Consider the following 15,222-nt stretch of genomic DNA (forward strand, 5'->3'; position numbering starts at 1 on the left):
ATGTGTTTTCTGGAAGGATCTATTTAAGATGTCTCATTTTTACCACATTTAAAAATGTGACATTTATTATTTGGTTTACTGAGGTTGCTGCCTCTCCTTTTATTCATATAAAAATCATAATACTTGGTCACTCCATATAATAACATTTTTCAGAAGGATTTTACATATTGCTATAGTTTGTTGAGACAACACATGTATATATTGGTTCTAAATTGGTAGATATTGTGAGATTTCTTTTTTAAAGGAGTTGTTTTCTATCTGTGTTTCAAACTACTGTAAATTCAGAAATTATTTCAAGGTTTTTATTAATGTGAATAATGCGACTAGATGACTATCGCAATAATAAGAACTCACATTCTTATATCTGATACATATATCTATATATGCAGATTTTCATGATATAGCAATAATTAATATCGCATTTTTGTCCATTCTTGAAAAATCGCAATAAAAAAAGCATGCACAAATTTCTGAATTTACAGTATACAGATAAGAGTTCGAGGGTTCAGAGCAAAAAGGTGCTATCTGCATTTTTCCACTTTTCTTACATTTTCATATAAAACTATGCAAAAAGATCAACTCTATATTGTATAAAAATATCTAATATGTATTTATAATAATTAAACTAATAATGTTAATTAACATAAGGGGCTATCTGCAATTAAAAGAAACCATAAGAGCAAAAGGGTGCTATCTGCAATCCATGTAGAGCAAAAAGGTGCTATCTGACAAATAGCACCTTTTTGCCCTCAGTAACTGATCAAATATTTAGATAAGAAAAAGCCATGTGTTATTAATTTTATTACTTAACATCCTATTTCTACATGATGCTGATGTATAACATATGTGTATGAATGTGTATTCATTGAGGAAAACAGAATAACATTAAAGACAAAGAAAATTAATTTATAAAGGTAAGTAATTAACTCTAATTACAATTTAAAAAAAATGATAATTTTTCAATTTTATTTGCATAAATACAATTAAATTCATTAGATTATGACACCAAAAATACCTTTAAACAAAAACAAAGCAAATCATTGCAGAATGTGTTGAGGGTCTACATGGGTGTGTTGATAAAATAACAGTTAAGTACTTGAATTATATTCTGTTTATCATGAAATAAAAAATTTCAAACTCATTTAAGTATTATTTTAGAAGGAAATATGATAATCCTTCTTTTGAATTGAATATACAGTAACCTCTTGAATAAAAATATAGTGACAGACTGGGGGTCTACAGAAGTATTCAATTTATGTTGTGATACTTTTGGACTAATAGCATAAAATAGGTCTGAATAAAAAATAAAAAATAAAAGTGAAAATATTTCAATTTTTCAGATGGATGACGAGGAGGAATGGTCAGACTGGTCAGACACTGACCTGCTGAAAATTAACAACTATTATGAATTAAATGGTGGACAGTCTACAGGTGAACCACATCATACAAGTGCCAGTCAAAATCAACATACTAAGAGCCCTGGAAATGGTGACAATGAATCAAACCATTGCGTTTCTGAAGAGTCTGAAAGTGGACCATCAAATATTTCAAGTGAGCAATCATCAAGTACAATCAGAGACAGGCCAAGTCAGCATGATGACATCCCTGGGAATGGTAGAAATGAAACCAATGCATGTCGTTCTAATACATCAGAAATAGAACTATCCAGTATTTTAACAGAACAATCATCAGCTAATACTACAAGGGATATAAGTGGTGAAAATGAAGATGAAAATATGCAGATTGGATCAGAAAGTACACAAGTACAGCATGAAGATGTTCAGTCAAAACACCAAAGCATACTTCCAAATAATAAAACGACAGCAGAAACTTCTGAACATCGAACTTTAGCTGGTTATACCTCTAATGATTCATCAAATGATGATACACCACTCATAAAGCTGACTAAAAACAAACATAGGCTAAAGAAACAAGATGCTTTGAGAAAAAGTGCTTTGAAAAGGCTGTTAAATGCTAAACGTTATATAAACAATGTTCGTGATAAACGTACAAAAGCAAGCAACATGACACCAGTACCAAGAAAAAAGCTTTACCATTTCCGTAAAAGACAAATCCTAATGAAACAGCCACCTATAACGACAAGTGATTTGTCTGATGATTCAGGAGATGAACTGTATCAACCAAGTAAAAAGGATCTTCAATCTTCAGACTCAGATATGACATCTGAAAGGGACTCTGTTAGTGAACCAGAATCTTTATCCAGTATACAGTTGGTAAAACCGAAGCAAAGGCATCGGGACAAAATTTGGAAAAGAAAAGGTAAAAGTTTAAAAAAGAAGTTTGAAAAGCAGAGGAAAATTATACATGCAACTAGCTCGCAGAGGCACAGATCAGGACCCTGGAAAATTAAAGAAAATGAAAGAAATGCAGAAGCAAATAGAACAAACTTGACAGAAACAGAAGCCATCAGATTAAGCCAAAAGGCAGCAATGAATAGAACGATCGTTCTGAAATACCACACAATTAGATTAGACAACCTCCTACTCAGTAATGGATTGAAAAGAATTCCAACAATAGCAGATGGGAATTGTTTTTTGTCAGCAGTTGTTAAGCATATCTCACCAGAAGGGCATGACATGAATGTCCAAATCCTCAGGGAAAAGCTGGTTGATCACATGTCACGTGAAGATTACCACTACAAGAGGTTCATATCGTTTGACCATGAAACAACTGTTGAGGGACAAAATCAAAAATTTAATAGTCTACTGCAAGATTTTAGTATTGATGGGCATTGGAACAATGAACTTGCTGACTTCATGCCTTTGGCCTTAGCTAACATGTACAACAGACCATTAAGGATATATTCAAGTATGGTGTCAAATTCAGTTTATGACATTATTCCTGACTTACAAGACACTGAGCATTCTCAGGAGTATATCAAAGTTGCTTTAATTGCCATAACAGGTCAGGAGCATTATGATGCAGTATGTCATTTGGATGAAGTTTATGTTTAACTGCAATGAAGTATTTTCTTAATTTATCTTAATCTTAATCAGCAATGCTTCCTAGGGAAAAAGTTTGCAAAACCAAAATAAAGATGTTTATATACACAAAGCCAAAAGAGAATAGGCTAATAAGATCTATTTTCCCTGAAGTTGTTTTAACACTAAGTTTTGTAAAATAAATCACAAAACATTTGCATTTGACACTTTATAATGAGCCATGATCAGTACAGCAGCACTAATTATAGTGTAGATGATATTCAATTAGCCAATATTATCATTGTAGGAGTTGTAAATCAGTCATACATATCACATAGCTGTATTCAAAGTCCTATTCTTGATTACTCAGCAAGAACTCACATTACAAATTCTATATCTTGTAAGGGCTGTTGGCTTATTTTACCATATTTAATCAAATGTAACATTAACAATAACAATACTGGTTTATTTTGGATTTCTTCACATTGTTCAAGTTTAAGTTGAACCTTAACTGAAGGATTTATAAAAGTTACTTGTTTGTTTACTACTCATCAACCTTTGCCTTTGCATGAAAAAGAATTTAAACCTTTTTTTTTGTCTTTCTTTCTTCTTCTTAAATTTTTTTATACTGTGGAAAAGATAAAGTTAACAAGCTAAATGCATAAAGAGGTGACGGGAAACAGCAACCCAAGAACATTAAGAGCTCAACATACTAATAGACAAGTGTTTATACAATATGCCAAGCTATACATTTTCCCCAAGTTTATAAAAGTTGTGAAGAAATTTGATTATAGACTTTCAAAGATCTACCAACAAGCCCCTATTTCGCCAAAAAAAAAAAAAAAAAAAACATTCAGTAATAAAGAAAAACAACCAGTGGCCACTGCCAAAACATGTATTATCAGACCGGTTAGTAAACTTTTTTGTGTTGGATGTCTTTTTGTTATGTTTTATTCATGACAATGTATATTTAAGAATACTTGAACATTTTTCATCACACTGCTAAAATTGTATATAAACTACTTAAAACCTACTTGGCAAAATAATTCATGAGTTTCTGGAACAACAAGCAACAAAAATGCACATTCTGCCTTTGTGTGGTCTTCAAGCTACAACAGGAATTCTCACAATTATTTAAATTATTATATAACTAATTATAAAGTTACTACATGAAAATTGTGAAATATTGGTTGCACAATACTTCATATCTATTTCCCACGAGGAAGGGAGACATGGCAATTTGTTCCCGAAGGAGTCATATTTCCATCAATTATGGGAAATCAATTTTATATTCACAATATAAATATCATTCCACTAATTAAATCATCAAAAGTTATCTCATGATATCACTTTTGCAAACATATTGTTCCTTTCTAAGACAACAATGTTGAACTTTTGGTTGGAAATGTTATTCTCAAAATATGGTGTTTTTTTTCTTTTCCATTTCTGATTAATTTCTTTGGTTATTAAGTGAACATGGATTCTAATTTTCCTCCATGAAAGATATATTTGACAGTTATGCCAATTTACATGACTAGTCCAATGTTTGTTCAATTTTCCATACCATCTTGGTATTTGCTATTCAACTAACATACCAGATCAGTTAAATTTTCTCAATAATTTCAGGTAAGTACCATATTTGGTTTTAAATGTTAAAACTGAATATAAATAAATGAATTTTGCAGCAATTATTTGATTCAACATAACATTATTTACTTAGCATGTTATCAAAATAATTGTAACTATCTAAACAGAAATGTCACGTACAATATTCTATTTGCTTACTCCAGTTTTTAATACCAATCCATGGGTATATAAAATAATCAAGCGATCATTGTAATTAACAAAGGGATAATCATTCAAGAATAATCATGTACAATTTGAAGATTAATAAAATCAAATGTATAAAACAATAAAATACAGAGCGCAGCATGATACGACCGAAGAGGTCAAACACTGAGCAATTGGGGCAAGTATGGACACAACATTCAAGCTTGATACAGCTCTGAATTTGGATTGTGATTAAATATTAGACACAGCATAGGTTTCTGACACAGAATGAATGTAGCTTAAGAACTTAAAAATTTGAAATTGCATATTTACCTATAATGGTCCAATATCAAAAATCTAAATGCATGGTTAGATTCTGCATATCAAAGAACCCCAAGAATTCAATTTTTGTTAAAATAAAACTAAGTTTAATTTGAACCCTTTGGACCTTAATGTGGACCAATTTGAAAACAGGGTCCAAAATCAAAAATCTAAATACACGGTTAGATTTGGCATATCAAAGAACCCCAATAATTCAATTTTTGATGAAATCAAACAAAGTTTAATTTTGACCCTTTTGACCTCAATATAAACCAATTTGATAGCGGGGTCCACAAATAAAAAATCTAAATACATGGTTAGATTCAGCATATCAAAGAACCCCATATATTCAATTTTTGTTGAAATCAAACAATGTTTAATTTTGGACCCCAATTTGGACCAACTTGAAAACTGGGCCAAAAATCAAAAATCTAAATACATGTTTAGATTCAGCATATCAAAGAACCCCATATATTCAATTTTTGTTAAAATCAAACAAAGTTTAATTTTGGACCCTTTGGACCTTTATGTAGACCAATTTGAAAACTGGACCCAGAATTAAAAATCTAAATACACGGTTAGATTCAGCATAACAAATAAATAAATGTGGTCAAAGATTTTACAAATCTAATGCGACATACTGTGCAATTAAAGATTACTTCTTGAAATTTTTCAATATTTGAAATTTGAAAAAATAATAATATTTGAAGAATGATTCTTTTTAATTTCTGAAACCCCCCCCCAATTTCTTTTTTAAAAACGTTGTATTTGGATTACCTCCCTTACACTGTTTTAAATTATCTTAATTGTTCATTAACCATTACTTTAAACATAATTTAAAAGCAGTGTAAGGGAGGTAATTTCAATGATGTATTTGATTTATCTCCCTTACACTGCTTTAAATTATGTTTTGTACTAAAGTATTTGACCATTAACCAGGACAACCTTGTTTTTCCCCCTTTTTTGCCCCTAATTCCTAAACGGTTTGAGCCATAACCCCCCAAAGCAAATCCTAACCATCCATTTGTGGTATGGAAACTTGTATAATATCAGAGAGATCCATACACCGTTCCACAGTTATTGTCTGGAAACTAGAAAATGCTTATTTTTGGCCCCTAATTCCTTAACTGTTGGTACCATAACCCCCAAAATCTATTCCAACATCCTTTTGTGGTATTTAACCTTATGGTAAAATTTCAAAGAGATCCATTCACTTAAACTAAAGTTAGAGTGCGAAAACCAATGTGTCTTCGGACAACGACGACACCGGACGACGACGCCGCCAACGTCATACCAATATACGACCGCAATTTTTGCGGTCGTATAAAAATAGAAGTTGGAACTCATATCATTGTCAATACTACATTATAAGTAAACCTTTGTTGAAGCAACTTTGTTTTTTACCACATAATTGTACTTAAAATGTGTTACATTATTGCTGTATGTCAATGATGATGATGGTCGATGGCTGTTTAACATTAAGTGGCAAATTAAATGCATATTCAGGACAAGAACATGTTAATATGATATGTATATGAACCCTGCTTTATATTAGACAGACAGCTGAATTTATCAGATTGATAGTGCTAGTTCAAAAGATAACAGCTCGCAGGAAGACTTGTCACCTTATCAGAACACATTATTCTGACTCCAGGCCAACCAGTCATTGCTCTTACTCCTACCGGGTAAATGCCACATGCTTGGCAAAGAAACAGAAAATACCACTTTTCAAGTCTTTGATTTGAGCAGGTCGAGGATTTAACACACACCTTTCTACACTCAAAGTGAGCATGCTACCACGAGACCACTGAGGCGGTCTATGTCTATGAATATAACAAATACACTTACAAATTTGAGAACTTTAATCTGTAAATCTGCTGCATCTTGGTCATATAATTCACCTGGAAGAGAGAAAAGCAGTTTAACAGATGAAAACAGTTAAACAAAGGATAATATATAAAAAATATTCATAAATATACAAGATCATTCCCAAGGCATTTATAGACTTCTGCTCAAAAACTACAAACATAAAGCTAATGTAAATAAACAAAATGTGAATTCAACTCAATAATTAATTTTCATTCTTTATATTGTATATAATAGGATGAAGAAATAATCAAAAAATGTGTCTTGGACATAACTGTTTATTTATGTTCTCTTCAGTCAATATTTATCAATTATGTACTTTTGACGAGGTCAATATTTTAAATATGGACCTGTCAAGATTATATTGACCAAGGACGAAGTCCAAGGTTCAATATAATCTAACAGGTCCATATATAAGGTATTGACTGAGTAAAAGTCCTTAATTTATATATTACATATGTCCAGTAAATAGTGGATTATGGAAATGGACCTCAATGTTCTTTCTGTGTATTTTACATTGTATTTTGCAAGATTTTTAATATTGACTGTCAAATATATATATAAATAGAAACATAGCATTTTGCAAGATTTTTAATATTGACTGTCTATATATTTATAAATAGAAACAGTGTTTTGCAAGATTTTTAATATTGGCCATCAATATATATCTAAAAAGAAACAGAGTCTATATACTTTATATCCTTTGCATCACATGATCGAAATAACCAATGAAAAAAGTAGAATGTGACACCATATGTAATATAACATCATAAACATAAATATGTATGTCCATTATAGCTCTTCTACATATATAGTTTTTGCTAAACTTAAATGAAGGAATAGCCTTACCCAAACAGAGTTTTCACAACATCAAAATTTTTGTACTTGTAAGTCATCTTTTGACAAAATATCTTTCTTTGCAAGTCTTTTGCTCATCTCAATAACAAATGAAGCAATTCAAGGAGTTTTGCAGTTTATCCCTTAGTGCATGAAGGTTGAATACCTATATCAATCATGAAAGACAAAAGTCAAATCATTTTGATGTTCATAGAACCTGCTTCAAAAAAAAAAATATACCCAGATAAACTACATTGGGAGTTGAATAAGCAAGACCTGTGCTATTTAATCTTTTTACACATAATAGGCCAGTGAACTGACATCACACACAAATTATTGTATTTAATATAGTGTTGGCAACACTGTGATAGCCACAGGGGAAATTTAGCTTTCATGTAGAAGAAAATGCTATTATGCCCCGTCTTTGATGAGTTTAATAATTGTTATATTTACGTCAGACAGGTAAGATATTTCAGTTCTACTTCCTAAGGGAATTACTATCAAAGGAAATCGCTTTATATTGCGACATACTTTCAATCTAACATATCTAATTTCTTATCAGATTGCCTAGCAATCTATTCCTACTCACTGACATAAGTCTGATGAAAAAGTCAACTAGTATTGTTCAATTAGCATTGATATTGATCATGTAAGATGTACAGTAAAGTATTAAATGGAAGTAAGTTTGCAAATGAACACATGCTTAAATTAACTTGAAAGTATGTATATGTAACTTGAGAGCATGATTCTTACTAGAAAATCACATTGTCTCCTCTGGAACTCGAACCTACGATCTCTGTGTTTCAAGTAAGCACTCTAACAGACTGAGCTAAAGGAGTAATTTTCTAGCTCAACCGCTTAAGGCTGGCTAAGTATCTACTATGCAAGGAAAGCAATCCCACCACACTTATATCAGTGTGGGAACTAATATTTTTTTATTTCTGAAATCTGCAAATAAACTTATATTTCTTTCGTTTTTTAATTCTTTCAGTTAAAGTTGTCAACTGGAACTTCTTTCTTTATTTGAAGATAGATATTTTTTACCAACTTCAACAGGTTTAACTTGTAATGAAGTGTTATTTTTTTACTCTTGGTGGAGACCTCAATAACTTTCAGATGATGAACAACAATAAAATCAATTTTCCATTGCTTTGAGTATTGTTGAGTGGTAAAATTGATTTGTGTAATCATGGTAATGAATAAAAGCACTGCATCCTTTCATTTACATTTAAAAATTGAAAACCAAACATAATATTGACCAATTGAAAAAAATTACCTTTTTGATAATTCTGAAAGTCTGTTATCATTTCAGCTGGCAAAGCCTCTTATGCTATAATTTCATTTGTAAACAGCACTGTTTAGACTAAATCAATGATATGTTAGGAACTGGTAGACACTTGGAAACTTTAATACAATGCCACAACTTTGTCAACAGAAAGATGTTTAAATTACAAGTGTGTCCTATGTTTATCTTTCCTATAAAACAACAACGAGCTGCCTTCTATCTATTGGATACCTACATTCTTTTTTATTGGTAAAAGAATAAGAATATTTATCGTTTCAATTAAGGGCCCTTGATAGACAGCATGACATTTATGCACACAAGACAATATAAACACTACGATTTTGTAATAGATTTAAAAATTTTTTTAAATGAAACATAAATGTTTGTATAGTTATAATAGATATAAGAAGATGTGGTATGAGTGCCAATGAGACAACTCTCCATCCAAGTCAAAATTTATAAAAGTAAACCATTATAGGTCAAAGTACAGTCTTCAACAAGGAGCCTTGGCTCACACCGAACAGCAAGCTATAAAGGGCCCCAAAAATGATTAGTGTAAAACCATTCAAATGGGAAAACCAACGGTCTAATCTATATAAAAAACGAGAAACGAGAAACACTTATGAACTACATCAACAAACGACAACTACTGAACATCAGATTCCTGACTTAGGACAGGTGCAAACAATTGCAGCGGGTTTACACGTTTTAATGGTACCAAACCTTCACCCTTTTTCTGAAACAATAGTGTAACATCTCAACATAGAAAGACCTACATATATTGCAGAGTCCTTCCACAAGGAGTTCCCTTCTATCTACTGAAAACATATGTCTGCATTCGTTTTATCGGTATATTGCAGGGTCCTTCCTCAAAAAATGATGGTCTTAAAGGGCATTCAAAAATATGACACTGTTGGGTTTTTTTTATTATAATGAAAGATCACATGATCATTAGATACTGGAGATTTTCTAAAAGTTTCATTAAAATTCAAGTAACTGTTTTTAAGAAAGAGCAGCAGATTAAAGATATAGACAGGAAAAATGAATTTATAAAAAACAAACTTAGAAGAGTGGGTGCAATCACAAATACTTCAAATTCTAGAACTAACAAATATATTTTACAGTGATAATAGCTACTATCATGACAACGTTCTAAGTTTGTTTGAAATTTGAAATGGTTAAAGATATGTATGAAAAATCACCATAAGAATACTGAAATGTTTATAGAAAAACCATAGGAGTGTAATAATAATTAAACTTTAATATTGCGCTGTATTCCTGGTAATCTCAAATATCAGTTATTGGGTTTCCATCCGAATTTGACGACAATTAAGTGTGAAATGACACAAATATTTTATATTTACAAAGAGATATATAGCATATGCATTATTCAGGTTTTCATAAATATTTCATCAATTCCTTAAAATCAATATGCATAAATTTAAAAGTTAATGTTGTCAATGATAAAATGTCAAAACATTACATTTTCTTGTATTTTACTTAGGTACTATTTTTGGTATTTGGTTCCCACAGTGTTCAATATTTTCAAAATGGGGTGAGTTCATTATCATTTCATAGAATAAACTTCTGCAACAAGTCTAGGTTATTTTTCTGTTGGATTCAATTTCTAAAGGAACAAAAAATCTGACTTGGAAATAATTTTTGCAGATGCCAATAAATGGCTTTTGGAAGTATGTGCTAAAAATTTTCAATAAAGACATATACAGTGTAAGAAAGTGGGAAGTCCAGAAAGGTTCAAAACAGACTACTTTATTCAAATACAGAAGGCAAGGATTAGGCTACTTCAAGATTGAGGATGAAGATTAGTACAAAATTGTAAAAAGTTTCTGATTTTTGCCACTTTCGATCAAAATTGTCTTTAGAAGACTATTTTAGCAAGCTCTGTATTCTTTCAATAGTAGTTCTTATTAACTGAATGACTTATAAAAAGAGAGGCGAAGGATACCAAAGGGACATTCAAACTCATCAGTCGAAAATAAACTGACAATGCATTGCTAAAAAGGAAAAAAGACAAACAGACAAACAACAGTACACAAAACACAACATAGAAAACCAAAGACTGAGCAACACGAACCCCATAATCAACTGGGGCCAGGGGGTGATCTCAGGTGCTCCAAAAGAGAAAGCAGATCCTGCTCCACATGTGGCACCCGGAGTTAACAACCAAAGGTCACCGCATGGCCTTCAACAATGAACAAAACCAATACCTCATAGTAAACTATAAAAGGCCTAGACATGACAAATGTAAAACGATTCAAAAGAGAAAACTAATGGCCTGATTTAAGTACAAAACAATAAACGGAAAAAAAATATATGATATACAGCAACAAACAATGATCTACAGGCTCCCGACTTGGGACAGGCACATATATAATGTGGTGGGGTTAAACTAGTTTGAAGGCCCCAACCCTCCCCTAATCTGGGACAGTGGCGTAACAGCACAACATAAGAACAAACTATAAAAATCACTTGAAAAGGGCTTAACTAATCAGATTGATACCAAAAAAAAAAAAAAACAACTAACAAAAACACAATACCAGACATGGAAGGGTATCTATAAATTCCCCACAACAACAAAAAAGACACAAAGTACAGATCTGAGAATACTCCCAGTTACTGAAAGCTAGCTCAGTTTCTCGATTATTTTCTTGTGTCATCATTATGATCATTGCAAATAACTGTTCTGTAGGACAAGATGATGATGAAGATGATTAATTGTTGGTGTTTTAATGCAACTTTCAGTACCATTTGCTATATTGCTATATTGTGGCTGTCATTTTTTAGTGGTGGAGGAAGCCTGGGGAGAACCACGAACTTTGGCAGGAAAAGTGACAATCCTAGTCAATTAAAATTGGTTTGAACTCCCTGCCACACCCAGGTTTGAACTCACCTCATAATTGACTGGCTAGCGATACATTAAATGAACTACTTCAACCACTGGACCGCAGAGGACCTTGTATGACAAGAAAGTAATTGTCCACAGTGTATAAGAGTAATGGACTTCTCTTTTGTTTTCCTTTTTTTTTTTTTTATGTATTTTAATTCCCAAGTGAGAAAAACCTAATCACCTTGCAAAAATTTTCACATTTGAACAAAAAGTTTATTTTTATGATTGCCCAGATTTTTTCTTCATCTTGTTAATTTTTATCAACCAACTCTAATTAATGAGAAACATTGTCTAGTTCTGATTCCATTTGCAGAACAAGCTTAATGAGCCAGGATATTAAATTGTATTCTGCATGCACTACCTTTAACTCTGGATATAGCTCTCTGACTTTGCATTTAAATAACCATACATAAAAATTTATATCTTTTAAACCATTCAGTCTAACCAACTAATCAATCCATTCCTTTGTATATTTTTTTTTATTATCAAAGCTTTGAAGTTCTGTATGCACTGAAGTTTAGATAAAACAAAAGCCAAACAGTCCTTTAGAATTACCATGGCATTTCCAGTTGCATTGATTTTAAGGCAAACAATCGACTGATCAATTCTTCACGGATATGAAAGACATACTTATTGGTATAAACCTACTATAAATCAAATTTTTTTTCATCTCAGTAATAACCAGCATCCCAAATGAAAGCAGTGGTGGATGAATTTTAACTAACCTTACTTTTATAAAATGAAGGAGTCATGCTGAAAAGACAAAGTTGTCAATTTTTTACTGCTATTACAACTAATCCAAATGCAGATGTAAATTATACTCTCTACTTGTTGTCATTCCAAGCATATAACATGTAAATAATTAAATGTCAGCATTTGATGATTCTACTCACTGAGTAATGGATTTCTGTAATTTACAGGAAATTTATTCAATTTGTCATCCTGTATGTGGAATTGTCACATCCACTGATTTATCAGATTTAAGGGTTAAAAAAATAGATTGAGAGCTCAATAATAATTTTCCTCAGATATTGTTACATTTCATGGCTAACAATACAGGAAGTATGTAATTTGATACAGCAAATTAAATTTTCATTTTCTTCTCTTTCTTAATAAAGAAATGTCTAAATTAGTAGATTATTCAGCCCTTTTCACATGTAAATTAGTCAATATTTTCAAACTATACAATGTCATGTAATATTAAACTGAATTTAACGAGCAGCTATAGCTTTCTGGCATGATTTTATTCAATACATGTTTTGACCTTACCATATGGAGAAAAGACTGTACCTTTTAATATAGAAAGTATTAAATGGAAGTAAAAGGCCAAGGCTATGAAATAACAAAGGCATGATTTTAACACATTAACTGGATGTGACCTTGACCCTCCTAAACTGACCTTAAATGATGGTCATGACACATTATTTGATAACAGGAAAAAGATATAACTAACAATATTTTGATACATATATTAAACTTATAGATATAATCTTAGGGCTAAGTCACATCATAACTTAGGTCCTGATCATGGTTAAAAAAAGACAACTGGATCCATTCAGGTAATACAATCATAGATGAATGAAATTGCTCACTCAACATTTCAACCCATGTAAAAGCTATATTTCTTCAATATTATAACGCTATTTCAGTCAACAATTATCTTGCATACAACTAAGTATTCACGTGTCTACTGTGAGGAGTACAAATATATACAGTAAGACTGACATCAATCAGATGTGGCAGTAACTTTTTGATTATAAACTTAAGGCAAGGATATAACAAATGGGGAAAGCTTTAGTTTATTGCCTGTTTGCTTGTCTCATGTTTTTAATGAGTTGTCTATAAATTGACATCTGGTTTTTGGATTCCCCTCAACATAGTTGATTTGGTATCTTCCAGCTGTTATCCTTGGGTGATTGACAACAATTATGTGAAGTATGACTTGTTTCCATGTAGGCACAACAAAATTATGAACCAGACACAACACAGTGAGATGAAAGGAGCCAAAAGGATAGATTGATCAATATAGGGTGTCCATATATACCTGCCAACTTTTTCAAAACCTCACTGGAGGATATTAAGTGCAAGAGACCTAAATGCTCCTCTTGTATTGTCATAAGTGTATTTAATCTACTACTAATTTGTTTGAATGAGCATAGATGTGCTTAAATACCCTTTGAACTGAGGTGTTCAGTTTATAAAATAAGGAATTTCAAAATTCAGGTCCACGACTCTCATGAGGGAAATCCCCCTTACACCAGCATAGTTGGCAAGTCTAGGTCTCTACAATGTTTCATGCACATCCCAGATAATAAATTTTGTTATTTGATTTTAAACTTAAGAAAAACAAGTGAGTTTGATACAGGACATGCTTCAGGTTAGAAAAATATATCCATATAAATCAAGCATCTTACTCAGCCCATTTTATCTTTTTATGAGTTCATTTGGTAATAATTTTATTTTTTAAAACGGTAACCATAAAATTCACATCAAAGTTTGGTCTTTATAAAACCTTAGCAATGTTGACTGCACTTGCATGTCCTTGATGACAGAAGACTTCTAATTTCCCTTTGAAATAGAAGAAATTTACTGATGTTTCATGATATCAAACTTGTATTGAATTGAAAGCTAAAAGCTAATCAATTATCATTGGTAAAGTAAAAGTGAGTTAAAGTGTTAAAAGGTAACTTGATATCATGATACTGTTTATGGTTCTTCAATCTCCTTGTCAATTTAATAAAGAAATATAAGTGGAACACTAGACCCACTAGGGAGTTATGCATCAATTTATTAAATATGAAGCCAGCAAATCAGGGAATACAATGTTATGTCAAGTACATTATATTTTTAACTTCTGACAAAACATCATATGTATTCATGAACAATAATATCTTGTGTTTTAGGCCAGCATGTGTAGAAAATTTGCACATCAAAATTATAAATTTCACATTTTTACTACAGTTCATATTAAGTCTCTTTTGTAGAATGAGACTATAGTCTCCTAGCATTTACTTGTAGTCTTCATGCCATGTTGTGTTTTTTTTTCATGTTTTATATTCTATAGCTTAATTAATATTAACCAATCTTAGTCTTTTCTTTTTATTTTATATAAAACAAAATATATAAACTAAGTGCAATTTTGCATCTTGACACTGTCAAGACATTATGATTGTTTGATGATTGAAGGGTTTTTTTCAATTGCACATCAGACTAATTGATTTCTAATAAACAAGTAAAATAAACTGTTATCACAGAGATATGTCTGGCCTTTTTGTAATTCTGAAAATGCAAAT

The 15,222-nt window shown here is 31.4% G+C and overlaps 1 protein-coding gene across 4 annotated transcripts in view; it reads right to left on the reverse strand.

Moving 5' to 3' along the window:
* The window catches only part of LOC127715070 (cGMP-dependent 3',5'-cyclic phosphodiesterase-like), a 120,365-nt gene that overhangs the window by 57,311 nt on the left and 47,832 nt on the right, over positions 1–15,222 (reverse strand). For all 4 annotated transcript variants that reach the window (XM_052221097.1, XM_052221095.1, XM_052221094.1 and 1 more), the window contains 2 exons: positions 6,882–6,934; positions 3,977–4,051 (listed from right to left, as the gene is read on the reverse strand). In XM_052221097.1, coding sequence (XP_052077057.1) covers positions 3,977–4,051; positions 6,882–6,934 — 128 coding nt within the window. The remainder of the gene's footprint in view (positions 1–3,976; positions 4,052–6,881; positions 6,935–15,222) is intronic.

This window comes from Mytilus californianus, unplaced genomic scaffold, assembly GCF_021869535.1.
Source record: "Mytilus californianus isolate M0D057914Y unplaced genomic scaffold, xbMytCali1.0.p SCAF_9, whole genome shotgun sequence".
Classification (NCBI taxonomy): domain Eukaryota; kingdom Metazoa; phylum Mollusca; class Bivalvia; order Mytilida; family Mytilidae; genus Mytilus; species Mytilus californianus.